At 43.6% G+C, this 18,465-nt stretch overlaps 2 protein-coding genes across 3 annotated transcripts; one reads left to right on the top strand and one right to left on the bottom strand.

Annotated features, from left to right (window-relative positions):
- Positions 1-1,074: 1,074 nt before the first annotated feature.
- Positions 1,075-7,163, bottom strand: psme3 (proteasome activator subunit 3). Its single transcript, XM_023992926.2, has 11 exons — positions 6,985-7,163; positions 6,472-6,504; positions 6,297-6,359; positions 6,096-6,200; positions 5,952-6,000; positions 2,351-2,469; positions 2,171-2,239; positions 1,983-2,050; positions 1,836-1,890; positions 1,559-1,645; positions 1,075-1,453 (listed from the first exon to the last, which is right to left on the bottom strand). Exons 1-11 carry the CDS (start codon positions 7,024-7,026, stop codon positions 1,373-1,375), a joined length of 771 nt encoding a protein of 256 aa, XP_023848694.1. The 5' UTR covers positions 7,027-7,163; the 3' UTR covers positions 1,075-1,372.
- Positions 7,164-7,221: 58 nt separating this feature from the next.
- On the top strand, positions 7,222-16,489 carry LOC111967686 (next to BRCA1 gene 1 protein). 2 transcript variants are annotated; one of them, XM_023992925.2, is made up of 21 exons: positions 7,222-7,422; positions 7,622-7,684; positions 8,384-8,402; positions 8,524-8,546; positions 8,680-8,847; positions 9,097-9,174; positions 9,298-9,545; positions 9,722-9,841; positions 9,974-10,219; positions 10,524-10,683; positions 10,956-11,204; positions 11,462-11,602; positions 11,743-11,818; positions 11,952-12,062; positions 12,305-12,463; positions 12,770-12,925; positions 13,178-13,754; positions 13,994-14,079; positions 14,399-14,480; positions 15,382-15,481; positions 15,784-16,489. In XM_023992925.2, exons 1-21 carry the CDS (start codon positions 7,321-7,323, stop codon positions 15,994-15,996), a joined length of 3,177 nt encoding a protein of 1,058 aa, XP_023848693.1. In that variant the 5' UTR covers positions 7,222-7,320; the 3' UTR covers positions 15,997-16,489. The 2 variants fall into 2 exon arrangements, with proteins under 2 accessions (XP_023848693.1, XP_023848692.1); XM_023992924.2 differs by having other exon boundaries at positions 8,680-8,868.
- Positions 16,490-18,465: the final 1,976 nt, after the last annotated feature.

Here is an 18,465-nt window from a genome sequence, read left to right as displayed (position 1 = left end):
AGGCACATTTGTTCTTTGATCTGATGTACACAAAAGGGACCTTTTCCAATCAAATAATCAAAACATAAAGGTCCGCTACGTAAGTGATCAAGATGCAATTCGGTCGAATCAGATGTGTGTGATTATAAAGGTAAATCATGATTACTGACTTTTGCATTGATGGGGATGTTCATTTAACACCAGCCTTACATGTACTATTTAGCGTCATCTACTGGGTGACAAGTGCATTGCTAAAACGGGTTACGGTATGGTTATGTCAATGGTATATGTGAGCAGAAATGAGTGTAACGATGTCTAATACTGCATGATCCATTTCACCCCTGAAGAACATCAAGCATGATGAAACTATTCCAAATGCCTTCTTGCAAAATCACTCAATTCAGTAAAATGAGTTGAAGAAACACCTTTCTGGAGTTAACAGCATTCTTGTAGTTCATCTAACAAGGACCCTTTAAAATGTCTCTGACTTTTACTTAGGAACGGGTTTGTTTTTTCAGTGGGATTTCCCTGTTTAAAGAGATACTTCTGTATACTTAACCAGTAGTTCTGAACGTAGCACTCATGAACCAAAATTGGTCCCAGAAAATTGCATTCTACATAACATATATCCACGTCATTGCTCTCACTTACTCTGCTGTGTTTGCGCCTCTTGCTAGCCGTCACTCAAATGGCGAGGAGCTGAAGCTCATTGGCTTGAACTCATATTGCTAGGTGGCTGGCCCATGTGGGGAAAATGGTGCAGCACAGCTTAGTAGTTGCCAAAGTTCCAGAGCATGTCTTTAAATACATTTTAAGAAATACAAAAATCAAAACAATCTTATATTCTGAAATAATTGTTCTGCTATGAGTCCATAATATCCAGCAGAAAGTCAGTCAGCCATTACCACCAGGGTAATTGAACACACAGCTGCTAAAAGCACTTCTTCAGTGACCTACATGGGACTTGTCTCCTATAGCAGCCATAGAACACATTCCATAAAACAGTAGACAGATAACAAAATGGTCAACGCTATCTTGGACAAATCCAAAACAGAGCTGGGTCTAAATAAGTTCAACAAAAGACAGTGGGAGATGCATGGACAAAATGTTTTTTAATTACATTTTTAAAAATACATAGCACTTCTTTTTCTAGACCTCTCTGTTCGTCGAGCAATCTCATAACGTATTCTGGAAAGGGTTTTAAAACAATGACGATATTTTACAAATCAAAAACGAAAATACGCGTGTGGTTGTCTCTACTGGGGCTATGGTGTCTGGATTGTACTGATCTGGATGTGATGGTCTAGCTCTAGTCTGTCAGACGACCCAAACCCAGGCTCGGGGGTACCGTAAAACTTGACAACATGGCAGGGGAAGGGTGGTTGGGTCAGTCTTAGTACAACGCCTCAGCGTTACTGCTCCTAGGCTTCTTTATCTTGTCAATGTTCTTCAAGATCATGTCGTGTAACGTTACCTGTAGCAGAGCAGAGTTCAGGATTAGAACGCAACGTGTTAACTTGCGGGCAGAAATGGATGGCGAGGAAAACTATTCCTGTGTATAACAGGACATTTGACTCACGTATTGATTTCTCAGCTCTGAAACTATGATCTTGAGGCTGATGTATTCTTTCTCATCAATCTCCGTCACTGTGCGCCGGTAGTCCTCCTGTTTAGCGACAGAGTGACATAAGGTAAATAGTGATGTAGGTGCAGGTAAAATATGCATACTAGGGTTGGAACGATATCCAAATGTCCATACCATCGTTTTGCCCTCAGTAAATGCACACACGGTGTAGATAGGTTTCTGCCTGGAAGAAGCTTGCCAACCAGACCTGCAGTTTGCAAATCACACTTACCACATGTGGGTATTTTGCTATTTTGGACACCAGCTTTGCTCTTGTGATGTAGTATCTATGGGCAGATAGGAAATAAGATGATCACACAGTCTACTACAGTGAGAGTGCTCAGTGTAAACAAAGTAAAGACTGGGTTGAGGTTAGTACCTGGATATCTGGTCGAGGTAAGATGCTGCCTCTCCCTCCACTGTTCGGAGTTCAGCAACTGTCTCCTCCTGCAGAGGCCAAATAAGCAATTGAGTAATGGTTCAATGTAGCTATACACTTCAATGAGACCTTCGGTACAGACAGCAATAACCTTTGACCTTTTAATACATTTAAAGTAAACACGGCACCTGAATTGAAACTCCAAAGTTGTTGCCATCTTCTATTCTCGGGATAAGCAACTGAACCCACATTTTGACCTGAAGAACAAGAAAGACTGAATATTCGATCATGGGTGAAAAGCAATGAGTGACACGAGCACCCGCCCAAAATAGATTAAGGAAGAAACGGTGTGGGATAAAGCTACGCACCGTGTTACATTTCTCTATCAGTGTCCTGATCTCTGGCTTGACCTTCTCGATCAGGTCCACCAGCTTGGCATTGCTCTTCATCATCCCACCGGGCATGACAAAAACCTTGGTGCCAGCCACTGTAGAAGGGGAAGAGAAGATGAACAAGAGAGGTTTTACCACTGGACTTGAACATTGGAGCAAACGGAGCAGCTGCATCCCCACTTTACTAGAAAAATATCATGATACATTGGGTAATCTATCATTTTCAATAATTAGTCATGTTTTGAGCTAGGTATTAAAATAGATATGGCATAATAATAAAACAGATTACATTTTGCACCCACCCCCCATCGCCTCAAGATGAATGGTTTTGACCACTCTAACGTTTTGCTTCACTCCCACGCACACTGTGTTGGTTCAGTGCAGTTAGAAAGCACTAGTTTGTACCACTGATGCTTAAAATGAAAAGGCACCTGCAATAATACAATTCTTTATCCATTTTGTTGTGCTCTTACATTTGTATCGTTGTTTCATATCCGACGGTGTTGGTCCAATGGTATTGTTACACATCATTTTAGCTGCATTCACCACAAGCAAATTGATTGTAGGGTTTCACTTTGCCTGTTAGAACCATGACGAGCACAGGCATGTCTGACTTCGCTGGAGCGCAGTAGGACTGAGTGGCCTTCCACCAGCCCACAAAAGGTTGCACCTTAGTAGAGAACTGCACGATTTAAGGACAGGGTCAAGTTTACAGTTTAAGCTGCTTCACGCCCCACCACTGGAGTTCAGTTAGCTTATTTACTAGCTGTAAAAAGTCATTAGTGCTATTAGCTTATTTAGCTCTAACCAGCCACAGTGGATATCAGAAGTCAAACCACCGAGGCCACCGGCAAGCCCTGCAGAAGATGCTGCTGCCGAGCTTCGACTAGTTCCGTGTGAAGAGCCGACGCACCCTTCAACAACCGCCGCCGGGATAATGGCTCCACAGCCCCTTCCACTTCTGACTGTTCCTGACAAATCTTGGAACAGAGGAGGCGGACCAGGTTAGAATCTTAACCTAGCCGCAGGTTTTCTGTTGAAAAACGTCCATTTAATAGCAACCGGTTCATAGGAACAGAGAGGAAGGAATACTGGGTTTCTGCAGATGTCATTTTGGTTCCCATGTCAAAAGTTCTGTATTGGGTCCACGGCGGGTATTCTAACTGGAAGCGTGCTATTGATGGAACCAAAGGATTCACTAGCCACGCATCAAACAGGGAGCATTTGAAATGCACTGCACTGTGGAAAGAAAAACTAGTTTGGCGTGCACTGGGAACTGAGGTGTCAACACTTGTTAAATAATAGGCAGCTGGCAACAACTTATTTTCCACTGACAAATGTGTTCAGTCAGCACAGAAGAAGCATGCTACATCCAACGAAAGCTCAACTAATCCAACTGGCATTTGAGGGGGATCTTACAAGACGATTTCGGGAAGAATGAAATGATCAATTACTCAGGAAGTTCAACAGAGCATCAAGACTGCAACTCTTCTGAAAAGGTAAGAAACAAACGTATGCTGAACTAAAATATAAAACGCAACATGTAAAGTGTTGGTCCCATGTTTCATTAGCTGAAGTTTAAAAAAATTCCCTGAAATGTTTCAAACGCACAAAAAGCTTATTTCTCAAATGTTGTGCACAAATGTGTTTACGTCCCTGTTGGTGAGCATTTCTCATTGTATCAAGAAGCTGATTAAACAGCATGATCATTACACAAGTGCATCTTGTGCTGTGACCGTTTTGTCACAACACAATGCCACAGATGTCTCAAGTTGAGGGAGCATGCAGTTGGCATGCTGACTACAGGAATCTCCACCAGAGCTGTTGCCAGAGAAGTGAATGTTCATTTCTCTACCATAAGCCGCCTCATGTTGTTTTAGTCAGTACGTCCAACCGGCCTCACAATCGCAGACCCTGTGTAACTACACCAGCCCAGGACCTCCACATCCGACTTCTTCCCCTGCGGGATTGTCAGACCAGCCATCCGGACAGCTGATGAAACTGAGGAGTATTTCTGTCTGTAATACAGCCCTTGTGGGGGGGGGGGGGGGCTATGTCTCCCGAGGCCCAACCATGGTTGTGCCCCTGTCCAGTCATGTGAAATCCATATATTAGGGATTAATGAATTTACTTCAATTGACCCGATTTCCTTATATGAACTGTAACTCAGTAAAATCATTGAAATTGTTGCATGATGCGTTTATGTTGTTCAGTTTAATTGGTTGGTTTTACATCAAAATCTTGGTAGTATAGCCAGTGGCTTCATTTTCAGMAAACACCTAGGCTATGCAATGGCAAAATGGCTTCTTTAGCTGGCCTATATTTTCATTGCCAAAACAGCCTTGCTTAGTGTGTAGCGCGCTGTCCAAGGTGCTGATAGAGCAAAACAGATTTCGCACCATCCTGCCACTTCTTGGTCAAAAGCACTCAATGGTCTCTGCATTTTAAGTTTTATGTTTTGTTGTGATATAAGCAGAAATCAATATCATTCCAATGCAAGAAACCAAATGACTCTCCTGGGTATAGCTACATATTGGTATGTTTCATCATAGAAATAGATAACCATAGCAATATAATGTAGGCTTTCATGGTTTTAAATGGATCTGCACGTATTGAAACTGTTTTTAATGTATGCCGGCATTGTGTTCGTTCATATTCGCAGTTGTGTCGGTAATCTAAGACAAACTGCTATTTAGTATCTTAGTTTGCATGAAAAACTAGGGTACTACTTTTCAGCATTTAGTTCGCATTATTTTCTTAAGACACCTGTGTGTATGACTGCATTCACATAGTCATTTTGTTCAGTTACAAACAGCCTATCGCCCCATAGCACTCACTTCTGTCATTATAAAGTGCTTTGAGAGACTAGTCAAGGATCATATCACCTCTACCTTAGCTGACACCCTAGACCCACTTCAAATTTGCTTACTGCCCCAATAGATCCACAGACGATGCAGACGCCATCACACTGCCCTAATCCCACCTGGACAAGAGGAATACCTATGTAAGAACGCTGTTCATTGACTACAGCTCAGCGTTCAACCACATAGTACCCTCCATTCTCATCATTAAGTTTGGGACCCTGGGTCTGAACCCAGTCCTGGACTTCCTGACCGTCCGCCCCCAGATGGTGAAGGTAGGAAACACCTCCACTTCGCTGATCCTCAACACAGGGGCCCCACAATGGTGCGTGCTCAGCCACCTCCTGTTCCCACGCACGCCTCCAACTCAATCATCAAGTTTGCAGATTACACAACAGTATGCCTGATTACCAACAATGACGAGCCTACAGGGAGGAGGTGAAGAAAACAACCTCTCACTCAATGAAAACAAAACAAAGAAGATGATCGTGGACGTCAGGAAACAATCCCCGGGATTGAACCAGGGTCTGTAGTGCCACCTCTAGCACTGAGATGCAGTGTTTTAGACCGCTGGGCCACTCGGGAGCAGCCATTATACCAAAGCTTTTACACCCCCACTTTCAAACAAAGCCAGGCACCCATACACTAGGCTTGTGGTAAAAAAAACTAAACACCAGAAAACTCACATGTGGTAAAAATGTGTGTGAATTACTCACCCTTGTCCTCCCCAGAGCCATCTTCCATCTTCCTCTTTTTGGCATTTTGCTTTGAAGAGGATATCAAGTTGTTTACAATGAACACATGCAATCACAGATGGCATTTGGTAATTACAGGGTGTTAAATTCCATTCCAAGTCTCACCGCTTCAAGTCCATCGTGGAGGTTTGAGAGTATAATGGGGTCTGGCACAGTCAAGTTGATTTCTGAGTGTATTTCCTTCAGTTCACAGATGTTTAAGCCAGGATCCTGCAAAGGATGACCAACAACACATACACACACTATAAAGGGAAGTCAGAGGACATTTGACTAATCATTTCATGTTGATGACATAAATAAGTTTACCTTGAGGAAATGGTCGAGTTCCAATAACTTATTTGGGAAAAAACGTGCAACTAACTCCTCCGCCTGTGAAACAAAAGAGTTGAGTTGGAAAATGACATTCAGATCTAGATACAGGTAGTTAGCTACAATATTGGCTTTTGTCCCTCAATGAATAAAACACTAAAAGGAAACTCACCTCCCCAGTAATTCGTTCTCTGAAAGCATCGACCTGAACAAATARCAACCAAACTGTCATATCACAGGCAAACAATTTTTAAAAAATCAGCAAGTCTGTTTAAATACAACAAGTGAGTAGACTAGACTACTGTCTGCCATATGATACCAGTCATCAGTTCATCAACGTCATTTCAACATGCTTACTCTACTGTAAGCAGTAGAGTAAGCTTACTCTACTGACTAGGCCTAAAATAATTGTGCCGAATTGAGTTACCGGTATCTCGACACCGTTAACTCGCACCGAAATATGTGGCACAGCAACCCTTTTGTTCAGGGAGGTGCACCATGTTGTTAGACAGTTTGCCTTGTCCGTTATGACGGGCGCCATAAGATAAAGCAAATTACCTTAAACAATTGGCCTCATTCTGATTCATATAATTGCAAGCTAGGTCACGTTAGCATTACATTAGCTAGCTAGCAACTTTCCCCCATGATGTCTCGTGACATGTGGCGTTGATAAATCACGTTTTACCTTAGTTTTGAGTTCATTGTCCACCTTGAGTAGAGAATTCATCTTCTTTAACCACAAATGGGGGAAAAGTACGATTGTCCTCAATTCATTTAATTCGGGGCTAAACGTGTGGTTTTCCCACTCCCGTCAGCCACACTTGTGAGCTTAAAAATGACGTATTCAACATGCGACAACACTACAAAAGAATACGCATGCGCATTAGCTATGCACTGAACGCGTCATCGTATTTTCCTGAACGCAGCTGAAGATGTAAACAAGAGGATTGGCGAGTGCGAAAGCTCGTTTTGTCCACTATTACCTTCCATGATTGTCCATATTTAATCGCAAAAAGCAGCAATGGGGCTCCCTGTTACTATTAAAGTGAATTTCAGGGGAAATGTAAAGAGATTTGTCGCTCCAGATTTGGACAAGTCGGAATGGGAGTCGGTAGAAGCCTGGGTAAGTAGCGCTGGMGCAGTTTAGCTAGCCTGGATTCTTCGAGGCCCCTTGTCTAGCAGGCCTAGCTAGCACAACATTACACCACACGAATTACATTTGTCTGCAAATGATCTTTCTAACAACACAAATTATGATTATATGTGATGTTGTCTTGTTATGCTGATCCTCAATCATCATGCTTTTTTAATTGAATCTGCAGATAAAAGCATCATTTGGAATAAGCCATTTTCAAGTGAAATATTTTGATGAGGACAACGAGGAGGTGAGTTAAAATGTATTTTGTACTACTGTGTATTATTTCAACGAATGCAGTGCCAACATTTATGATGTACAACAATAGTAGTAATAATAACACACAAGAGATACATTAGCAGGGGGGGGGGGGGTGTTCTTATATTCATCCTCTTACACACAAGTGTAACTCCCCCAGAGAGTAGGGTCACGACGAGGTTCGCCATGCGTTGTACAGCGCCGATGGAGCAATTAGGGTTAAGAGCCTTGCACAAGTGCACAGCGAACGGATTTTTTTTCACCTTGTCAAATAAAATCGCATTTTATTAGTCACATGCGCCGAATACAACAGGTAGACCTTACAGTGAAATGCTTACATACAGGCCCCTAACCAACAATGCAGTTTATAAAAGAATAAGAAATAAAAGTAACAAATAATTAAAGAGCAGCAGTAAGTTAACAATAGTGAGACTATATAAAGGTGGGTGTTTGAATGTTAAATGAAGCAAGTACCATAACAGGGGGTACCGGTACAGAGTCAATGTGCTGGGGCACCGGTTAGTCGAGGTAATTGAGGTTTTGTCCACTATTACCTCGGCGCCGGGATTCAAACCAGACTACCTGCCGCCCCAATATTAATAATTGTTTATTATTCAGTATACTGAATGCAGTAAACTGAAGATATTGTGTAACACTATCTGTTTCTGTATCTCMTTTTTCTTTGATCCAGGTTTCCATCAATAGCCAAGGTATTGAATAAAGTGTTAACTTAATAGGCTTTTTTAAAATTGTGAATGTTATTAAAGCTTCACAGTTCATAATCTTCACCGACACAAATTTATTCTCTGATCTCTTTTGATTGTGTTTCAGAGGAATATGAGGAGGGTGTGAAGGTATTCAAACTTACATGTTCTTTCATGGGTTTCAATAGCAAAAAAAATAAAATATTTTAACTTTTTCTTCCAGTGTGTAGAATGCTGTACGTAATTACTGAACGTGGCATGTGGTGTAATGTATTTCCTCCAGAGTGCAGAGAAGCAGGGGAACCAGTTGCACATGAACGTTTACAAGGCGAAGCAGGGTCAGGCTGGCACTGGGCCGGTCAAGACCCAAGAAGTGAAGGAGCTGAAGGGGGAACTCCGGCCAGCCCCGCCGTACCCCTCCAGGGTCAAGACTGTGGACAAAGGCACACAGGTCACTCCCGAGAGAGATGCTGTAAGAGCACCACTCGTGGCTTTCAATGTTGATGTAATGTTGTCTGAATGTAAGAAAAGCGTTGTCAGGATGGTTTATTTTTGCATGAGCGATATACTCGTTGTCTTCATGAAATGTGCCAATGTAATAATAGAACTAGAGCTAAGATTTGATGAACACACACTTTGGTTTCATAGTATGATTTTGACTAATCGTAATGAGTTTAATGTCGATCATTTGATTTCATAGGTGGTTGTGAAGGACAACAAAGTGACTAAGCCAGAGGATAAGCTTCCCCCAGCTTGGTTTAGATCTTACATGGAAAAAGTAAGTCCATATTGAAATTATATTCTTGACTATTTCAGAAATATAAAGGAATACGCCCCTAAAAATCTACTTTAAAAAAAAATTATTTAGGAAACTTTTTTAACGGGATCCCTCTCCTGTCAGTTCAAGGATGAGGTGGTGAAGGAGGTAGTGGAGAGGATGTGCAGCGACTTCTCTGGCCAGTGCTGCACCCACAAGGCCCCCAACCCTGGTGGGCCTCTCGAGGCCCTTGGAGCAGTGGGCGGAGTCAATATCAAAGGCCCAAGGGTGAACTCCTCCTCCACCGGCCCCCCCGCCTACTCCTCATTGGGCTACACTCCAGAATGCAGCAAATGCAAGAGACCAGCCACCGATGGAGCTTATCAGTGCAGGTAAACCGCATCACAACAATAACAGATCAGTGCTATTATGTTGTTAATGAGTAACTCAGAAGTTGAAATAGTATAAAATGTTTATTTTACTTATTCCTCATGAAATATGTCACTTTCAATTAGTAATATAAGTAACCTTGCCCGTGCATTCTTTTTGGTGTCCTGTTTTTCTACAGAGTGTGTCCGTCCTGTATCTTATGTGAGCTGTGTCGACACAGCCACGACCCCAGCCACAACCTGGTGAGAACCAAGACTCCCCTCTCCATCCCTGAGCATGGGATGTCAGGAGAATTAAGGTTAGTCCGCTGGATGTAGAAGCCTGCCTTTACTGTGATGTTGTCTATGCATTACTTTACCTATCTTACTTTCTTGTATTGTCAGGAGATGCTCAGCCTTCACACCTCTCTCTATATTTTGTTTGTGCCCAGGTTTCCAAGGCGAGGAGACTGGACCGTGCGCAAGGCTGAGCGTCAGCGCCTCAAAGCCGAGAGGAGGCAGCTCAAGGCCGAGGTGAAGGAGATTAAGAAGAAGCTGAGGCTGGAGAAGAGGGGCCTGCAATGGAGCGGCCCTGCTTCTTCCTCCGCCAGATCCAACGTGGCCGCCACCCAGGCCCCTGCTGCTACCCAGGCCCCAGCACCAGGCCCTGCCCCAGACCCCCAGGCCTCCAGTCCAGAGTAAGCGCCACCCCGGGAGGGCGTCAGAGTGCTGGGTGTCTCTAGGCCCAGCATGGAGCAAAAATCAAATATTTTCCCAAGAAATAGGCCATCTTTGTAATAGTTGTAATAGAGTTTATCGCTGGTGGATGATGGAACTACCTCACGTGTGAATCTGCTGCTGCTGCTTCATATATTTCTAAACCAAAAAATTGCTTTGAGCTGCAAAAAAGGATCCTGCTTTTTTGATGATTCATAAAAAAAACAGGGATGGGTCTGAAGCCGGGGCTGTTTTCAACAATGCTCTGTACACTTGAAATACTAGGGGTCCCGAGGTCTCCTACACCACCTTGGTGCCCACTATGGCTGCCTTGTTTCTGGATGAAAATCTGCCCGACGGAACCCGCCGAGAGCCCGGCACCAAGTTCATCAAGTATTGGAAGATGAAGAACTCAGGCATCATCAACTGGACCTCAGAGACCAAGGTACCACCCGAGAGGAACGATCTCAGTCCCTAACCTGCATACTAAAACGATCTCAATCCCTAACCCGAATACTAGAACTAACCCCACCTAATTGTAACTATTGATTACTTGTAATTAGTACTTACCCTGTCTGATTATTAACCTGACTAGTGCTACAGCCTTTTGTGGATTCAGTGTAAGTTCTCCGTTTTAAGTGTTTGTGTCTGGTTCCTTGGGTTTGTGTAAATGTATGTGTCTTCTTTGCATGCCTGTGTCTTTGTGTGTGTCTTTAGCTGCAGTGCATGTGGGGCAACCTGGCACTGGCATTGGGGGAGAAGCGTGAGGTGGCCGTGCCCCTCCTGCAGCCGGGCCAGGTGGGCGTGGTCAGTGTGGCCTTCATCGCCCCGGTGATGGAGGGCACCTACACCTCCCACTGGCGCCTTGCACACTGCGGAGAGCAGTTTGGCCCTCGCGTGTGGTGCAGCATTGTGGTGGCCCCCAGCACCAGCCCACACACCAACTGTCCTCAGAACAAATGCCTGGCAAGTCAACCACCTCTGTGTCCCATTCACATTTCTTTACCCAGTACGTACACTAGTGCAGGGATGGATTTACTAAGCAAATTTGACACCAGGTACAAAGCAATAATATTTACGTAGCTAATGCAGACACTTCTATAGGGCTGGACTTAGGTTCAGTAATAAAACCTCAAAATCCAGCCTATTTCCACCACTATTAGTATCATTGTATCATTCCAAGCCTTGCTCATGTTCGGACATTCTCCCACACTGTGCTTCAGGAGGTGGAGCCCAGGCCTGTGGTTGTGGAGAAGGTGGAGGGGATGTCGAGTAACAGCTCCAGGGACAGTGGTCTGGCCATGTCTGTAGACTACTGCCACAGAGACTACCACTTCCCCTCTGTAGACCTGCTCACTGCACAGGTGAGGAAAGGCTTAGGTCAAGGCAGAGTGCGTTGGCTTTGCCATAAAGGTAGACGTTATCATACACCACGGGGCAACTTCATGCATTATTCAATGACTCAACGATATTTGTGCTTTGTATTTGTAAATTGTTTTTTTAGGATCTGTTGTCCTTTGAATTGCTGGATATTAACATTGTGCAAGAGTTGGAGAAAGTTCCGAACAACACTCCAGTCGGTAAGAAATAATACGATGCCACCACAATTTTTTGGGTGGGGCATTTTTTTCCCCCTGATATTCAGAGTTTCAAGACCTAATGCTTGTCAGACTTGTGATGACCGAGATGAGTTTGTTTTTGTTCTATTGGTAGATCTGACCCCCTGTGTGTCCCCTCTGCCCCACAATGGCCCTCTACTGGAGCACCCAGGCACCGACCAGATTGAAAACAACACTGAGATGAACTGGGTCAACAACCTGCTAGGTAAGGCAGAGGTGAATGTCGTGGACTTTTCACCATACTGAGTTGTACAGTAAATAAGTGAAGACAATATCAAATTGTGAGATGTTGTGTTGCTTATGAATGTAGGCTAGACTTGAGGCGTTATGTTAACTAGGGGGACGTGTCGGCTTGAGTAAAAGAAGTTGAGAGAAAAGAAGCTTTGGTCCCAGTGATGACCCTGAATCGGGCACGGCCCTAATCTTTGTATTGGGTGTTGTGGTCAGGAGTGAACGAGGAGAACTCTGACCCACCTGGCCACGAGGAGGAAGACATCAGCGGGACTCAGTTTGTGTGTGAGACGGTGATCCGCTCCCTCGCCCTCGAGGAGGCTCCCGACCACAAGCTCCCTCGCAGACATCAGCCCAGCTATTGCAAGCCCAAAGGTGAGGCGGCCATCTTGTTTGGTTGAATTTCCCAACAAAATGTGAAAACATGTAATCATCACTAAGTGAARATGATATGAGACTCAGTTGAACGATAAAGTATGGTTGTTCTGTCCACTCACTATCTGTGGTATTTGTTATGACTGTCATGCAATACTCTGTATAGCCAGGGTTGTGGGTTCGATTCCCACGGTGGACCAGTATGAAAATGTATGCACTCACTACTGTAAGTCGCTCTGTATAAGCACGTCTGCTAAATAACTAAATAGTCTAAATTGAAGTTTAAAACTAAAGTTGTTTTTGAAGCTGTAGCCTCGGGCCCTGTCTTTGGATACGAGAGGAAAGTATTTGACACAGCATTAAGAGTGACAGGACCAGATTTGCTGATGATGGGGGTTATGAGAGATCAAGGCTCACCTCCAGGCCTTCCCCAGATCACACTTTCAAAGGAGACTGTCACAGGTAAGGAACAGCTCTCACTGCAGCCTGTCTGCTTCTGTTTACAGACTCTAGTAACTCAAGTCAAAATGCACCAAGTAATGTTCTCACCTTTTACACATTGGCAATTGTAAATCAGCAGAAGACACTCTTATACACATCTAGATGTGTATAAGAGACAGCCTTTTACACATTGGCAATTGTAAATCAGCAGAAGACATGATTATGACACATAATCAGAAAAATGTTGGTTTGTTCTCAATGCTTTGTCCTCAGAGGTTCAACCTCTGGGGCCAGAAGCACATGTGTACATGGAGCTGTATGCAATGAAGGAGGAGGACAAGGAAGACAACAAAGCCAGAAAGGATGTGATGGACCAGAAAGCCGAGGATAAAGAAGATGAGGATGAGAACTACGTTGAGATTGAAGAGGAGAAAGAACATGAGGAAGAAGAAGAAGAGCGAGCAGACTGGGACGAGGTGAGCAGCCAAATCTCCACCTTGTCCTCCTCCTCCTGCGAGGACTACGTCATCGTCCTGCCGGACTGCTTCGACACCAGTCGGCCGCTGGACGACTCCACGTACAGCTCCGCCCTGTTGGAGCCTGTCACTGCCGCAGCCGTGGAGCAGGAGGCGGCGCCAGACTCTGAGCCCGAGGAGCTGGACAGAGCCACCCCAGAGGGGGAGAGGCAAGAGAGGGGCGAGGCTGCAGCCACAGTCACGGAGACCGCCATCCACAGCAGTGTCAACCAGATGCTGTGTKCCTCCCAGACGCTGGATGCTGTCCCCCTTACCCCTGAGGTGGTGCCACCTCCGGTCTCTCTCCTGCCCCCACAGGCCCTGTACACACACAGGTGAGAGGGCTCTCTGAGGCAATAGTAGGCTATCAGCTTAGATATTACAGGGGACAATGATATCACGACCGATGATATGTTACTGTTCAATCACACATGTTTGCAGTGTGTTTTATTGAAGTGAAGTGCAAATTGTTCAGTATCTTCTGCAGGAGGACTATCAGACTCATACTATACTATAGTCCCACTGTCCCTTCTCTCTCCGATCAGTATATCATTATTTTCGGTGTGTTTTCCAGGTCTGAAGCATTCCACGTTGCAGAGCCAACAAGTCAACAAGCGTCTGGACCAGTAGAACCATGCCAACCAGCGGTCCATTTAAATGGTGGGTGTTAAGACAGACACACAGCCGGTCGGGAAAGGGTCTACAAAATCCAGCCTTTTCACTGCATGAAGCGGACGCGACGTGTTTTTTGGAAGCTTTGATCACACAGTCCAAAAATATGCAATGGAACTAATGTGACTAGCTAGTCTTGTGTTTGTTCAGTCGTGTTCTTTTGAGGATGTGTTCACTTCGCTGTCTGCGGCCACTGACCAGAAAGGAAACGTGTGTTTTGAAGAGACGGGAACAGGAAAACGTCTCAACTGTTCTATAATAGCTCTCTCATCCAATATGTGTCCCCCCCCCCCCATCTATATTTCAGTATCTAGTTCAACCAGACCATCGGGCCTAGCCAGTGCCTTGGAGACGTACAACTCCAGACCCTGCAGCTCCCTGCGCCCAAGGTGAAACACCTACACAATATTAAAAGACCCACTCCAGCCTCCCCAGTACCTCATTTATCATCTGATTTACTTAACAGAAGTCACATCTCAATAGGTGGTCCGGGTCGCCTCATGATATGGCAGGTGGGCCTTTCCTCTTTGGTCCTCTATTGCTTCTCCATTGTTCCCGCAAGCAAGGGGGAGGCCGATGCCATGAGACTGCACCCATCAGACCAACTTCTTGAATTTAGCAATTGTCATAAAAATTTTAAAAACGCTATTTTGCTTCAAACATTTTAGTGTTTGTACTTTACTGTATTTATACTTGTAATATCGCTTTTCAATGGTAAAAGTWWAAAAAAATAGCCTCGTTTAGTTGTAGAAATGATCCACATCTATTTTCATAAAAAATGTTTGTCCTCATTTGTCTTAGTTGAAACACTTGGTTTCTGCCAACAAATGAATATTTGAATATGAAACGTTTCAATGCCTACTAATCATTCATTGTTAATAATAGGCACCGTATTTTTGACACATGACATTTACATTTTAGTCATTTAGCAGACGATCTCATCCAGATTAGGGTTAAGTGCCTTGCTCAAGGGTACGTCAACCCATTTCACCTCGGGATTCGAACCAGCAACCTTTCGGTTACTGGCCCAATGCCCCTAACCACTACGCTACCTGCCTACATGTAGATATCAGAAGATAAAACTGTAAATGATAAAACCGCAATGAAGAGGAGATAGTTAAAGACCTTCGTGGCGTGATGTCATTGGTGATATAACAATGACACAACGTTTTGTTGACACACACGCTTTGTGGCATTTTGGGTCTTGTGAAAGCATTKCTAGCTCCAAACCACTGGCCCTGGAACAAATTGTTCCCCATAGTGGCTGACCACATCCTTCCTGTTCTATAGGGGCCAAGGTGGTATCACGGAGGGACTAGTCAAGGGGGTTCTGTCAGTGGCAGCGTCCGCCTACAAGGCTCTCTTCACCGGACAGAGCTGCTCCACACAGGTAGGTCCCACATACAGCCCAATACGTCACCTCGTCACACACTGCCATGAGATAAAAACTTGACTTAACTTTTGAAATGCTCTATGATAAATGGTTATAACATCATAAAGATTAGTGATTATTTCATACAACTGTGATACAAGTTTATCTATTTTAAAGTGTTTTTGGCTCAAAAGACCAAGGTTGATGCATGTCTTTTACAGTGTTGTATGTACAGTATTATTGTATGACCCCCTGTGCACTTTAACATGACAAACCAGAACTAACCTTTTGACGTGGCTCCCCCACCCCCTTCACTGCAGCGTGTGGACCCGGCCAGCCAGGACGCCTCCATGATGGCCGTGCTGCTGGAGATGGGCTTCAGGGACCAGCGGCTCAACCAATGGCTGCTGAGGAAGCACAAGCACAACCTGCTGCACACTGTCGACGAGCTGGTCGCCATGGCCGACAACACACTACTGACAGGCCGGTCGGCCAATCAGCCAGGCCACTACACGACCCCTGACACCCAATGAGAGAGAGGGGGGGGTGGTTCATTTTGGCACTGATGTCAGGTCATGGGCCTTACCTATTGACAGGGCCAGGGTAGGTTCTCTGTCCCAAAGAGAATGGAGGTTGTGGGTATTGAATGTAATCAGAATTCCAATCTTCTCCATTGTGTTGGGTATTGAGACTATTCTTGTTGTTTTGAGGGACTTACATGGTTGAGTCACAGTGGGATTCAATTACATAGGAATGCTGAAGAACTGAGATGTCAGAATTCTTTTAGATATAGTAGTGAATTGGCCTAAACAATGCAATATTGTATGTATGTATCAAAAGTACTGTTATTTTAGATGTCTGGCTACAAGCAACATTTGATCTGTGGATTGTATAAGGAACAGACACTGCAGACTAAGGAAATAAGCTGTTTCTTTCTAGGAGACACCTGCATGTCAGTTTTAAGCATACGAGTCATACTTGTGGTACTATAGGACTCGCATCTATAAATGTTGTCTCTGCATCACACTTGTACTCATTTTCCTCTTTCACCATTGTAAGAATCATCCCCTTTTCATATCTTTCTATCATACAACACTACGTATATCCGACCATAACATTCCTAAGTTTGTTCATGGAACCAAGTTTCTCATAGGTTGTTTTTATGAATGGTAATCAGTGACCGAGTCATGGTGATTTGAGTGCATAGGTTTCAAACGTTGTAGGCCTATACTATGTTTGACAGTTCGGCCTATCTCTGTGTGTACTTTTCCTTTAAGAAAAAAAGAGCTTTGTAACTGGACACATGTTTGTGGTTGTGATATGTTCAAATACTAACAGTTTCAAAATCAAATCAAATTTATTTATATAGCCCTTCTTACATCAGCTGATATCAAAGTGCTGTACAGAAACCCAGCCTAAAACCCCAAACAGCAAGCAATGCAGGTGTAGAAACACGGTGGCTAGGAAAAACTCCCTAGAAAGGCCAAAACCTAGGAAGAAAGAGAGGAACCAGGCTATGAGGGGTGGCCAGTCCTCTTCTGGCTGTGCCGGGTGGAGATTATAACAGAACATGGCCAAGATGTTCATAAATGACCAGCATGGTCAAATAATAATCACAGTAGTTGTCGAGGGTGCAACAAGTCAGCACCTCAGGAGTAAATGTCAGTTGGCTTTTAATAGCCGATCATTGAGAGTATCTCTACCGCTCCTGCTGTCTCTAGAGAGTTGAAAACAGCAGGTCTGGGACAGGTAGCACGTCCGGTGAACAGGTCAGAGTTCCATAGCCGCAGGCAGAACAGTTGAAACTGGAGCAGCAGCACGGCCAGGTGGACTGGGGACAGCAAGGAGTCATCATGCCAGGTAATCCTGAGGCATGGTCCTAGGGCTCAGGTCCTCCGAGTTTAAAGATCATGCTTTTGAAAGAAATGCTGAAAATATTAACTGTGCTTGCTGAAGGGGTCTCCTTTCAATCAGCACGTAAGTAAGTACACTGCAATTGTCAATCAGCCATTAAACAAATTGCACAATTCTATTTTAGTGGCTGAAATGTATTTTCAACATGGTTGTTTGAATGGCAGTGATGGAAAAAGTACCCAATTGTCATACTTGAGTAAAAGTTAAGATACCTTTAATAGAAAATGACTCAAGTGAAAGTCACCCAGTAAAATACTACTTGAGTAAAAGTCTAAAAGTACTTGTTTTTAAATATACTTAAGTGCCTAAAGTAAATGTAATTGCTAAAATGTACTTAAGTATCAAAAGTAAAAGTATAAATCATTTAAAATTCCTTATATTAAGCAAACCAGCCAGCACTATTTTCTTGTTTAAAAAAAAWAAWAATTACGGATAGCCAGGGGCACACTCCAACACTCAGACAATTTTCAAACAAAGCATTTGTGTTTAGTGAATCTGCCAGATTCACTAGGGATGTTCTCTTGATAAGTGTGTGAATTTGACCATTTTCCTGTCCTGCTAAGCATTCAAAATGTAATGAGTACTTTAGGGTGACAGGGAACCGTATGGAGTAAAAAGTACATTATTTTCTTTAGAAATGTAGTGAAGTAAAAGTTGTSAAAAATATAAATAGTGAAGTGCAGATACCCAAAAAAAAGACTTAAGTAGTACTTTAAAGTATTTTTACTTAAGAACTTTACACTACTGTTGAATGGCACTGCTTTTAATGGATTTGTTGTATGGGTTTCTGTACATTTTGTGTCTGATGACTTGTTGAACTTATAGGTTAACTTTAAGTAATGTGCACGGCACAAAATAGTTGAAATGCAAAGAACAGAGGGTAATTGTCATGCTTGATGGTATTTTATTATGTAAGCACAATTTTTCAGCTAAACCATCAATATGCATTAAGCTTTCAGTGTTAACTTTTAGTTCTGCTTTCTCAAAGTCTTTCAAGACATGTTTGTCCTGTTCACTACAGGCTATTATATTTCTTATAAATTAAACCTACTCATTGAGAAGACTATGCAGAGATTGAAATATGACAA

This window comes from Salvelinus sp. IW2-2015, linkage group LG8 (genome assembly GCF_002910315.2).
Source record: "Salvelinus sp. IW2-2015 linkage group LG8, ASM291031v2, whole genome shotgun sequence".
In the NCBI taxonomy this organism is placed as follows: Eukaryota; Metazoa; Chordata; class Actinopteri; order Salmoniformes; family Salmonidae; genus Salvelinus; species Salvelinus sp. IW2-2015.
Note: the sequence above shows the minus strand (reverse complement) of the source record. Positions and strands in the feature narration are given on the sequence as shown.

Bases quoted from the DNA above. Each gene is read 5' to 3' on its own strand.
- psme3 (XM_023992926.2), bottom strand. From the start codon at position 7,026: ATGAATTCTCTACTCAAGGTGGACAATGAACTCAAAACTAAG. The intron at 2,051-2,170 runs GTGCCGTGTTTA...TGGCCTCTGCAG, and splicing joins ACTTTGGAGTTTCAATTCAG to GAGGAGACAGTTGCTGAACT. The intron at 1,891-1,982 runs GTACTAACCTCA...ATCTGCCCATAG, and splicing joins TACCTCGACCAGATATCCAG to ATACTACATCACAAGAGCAA.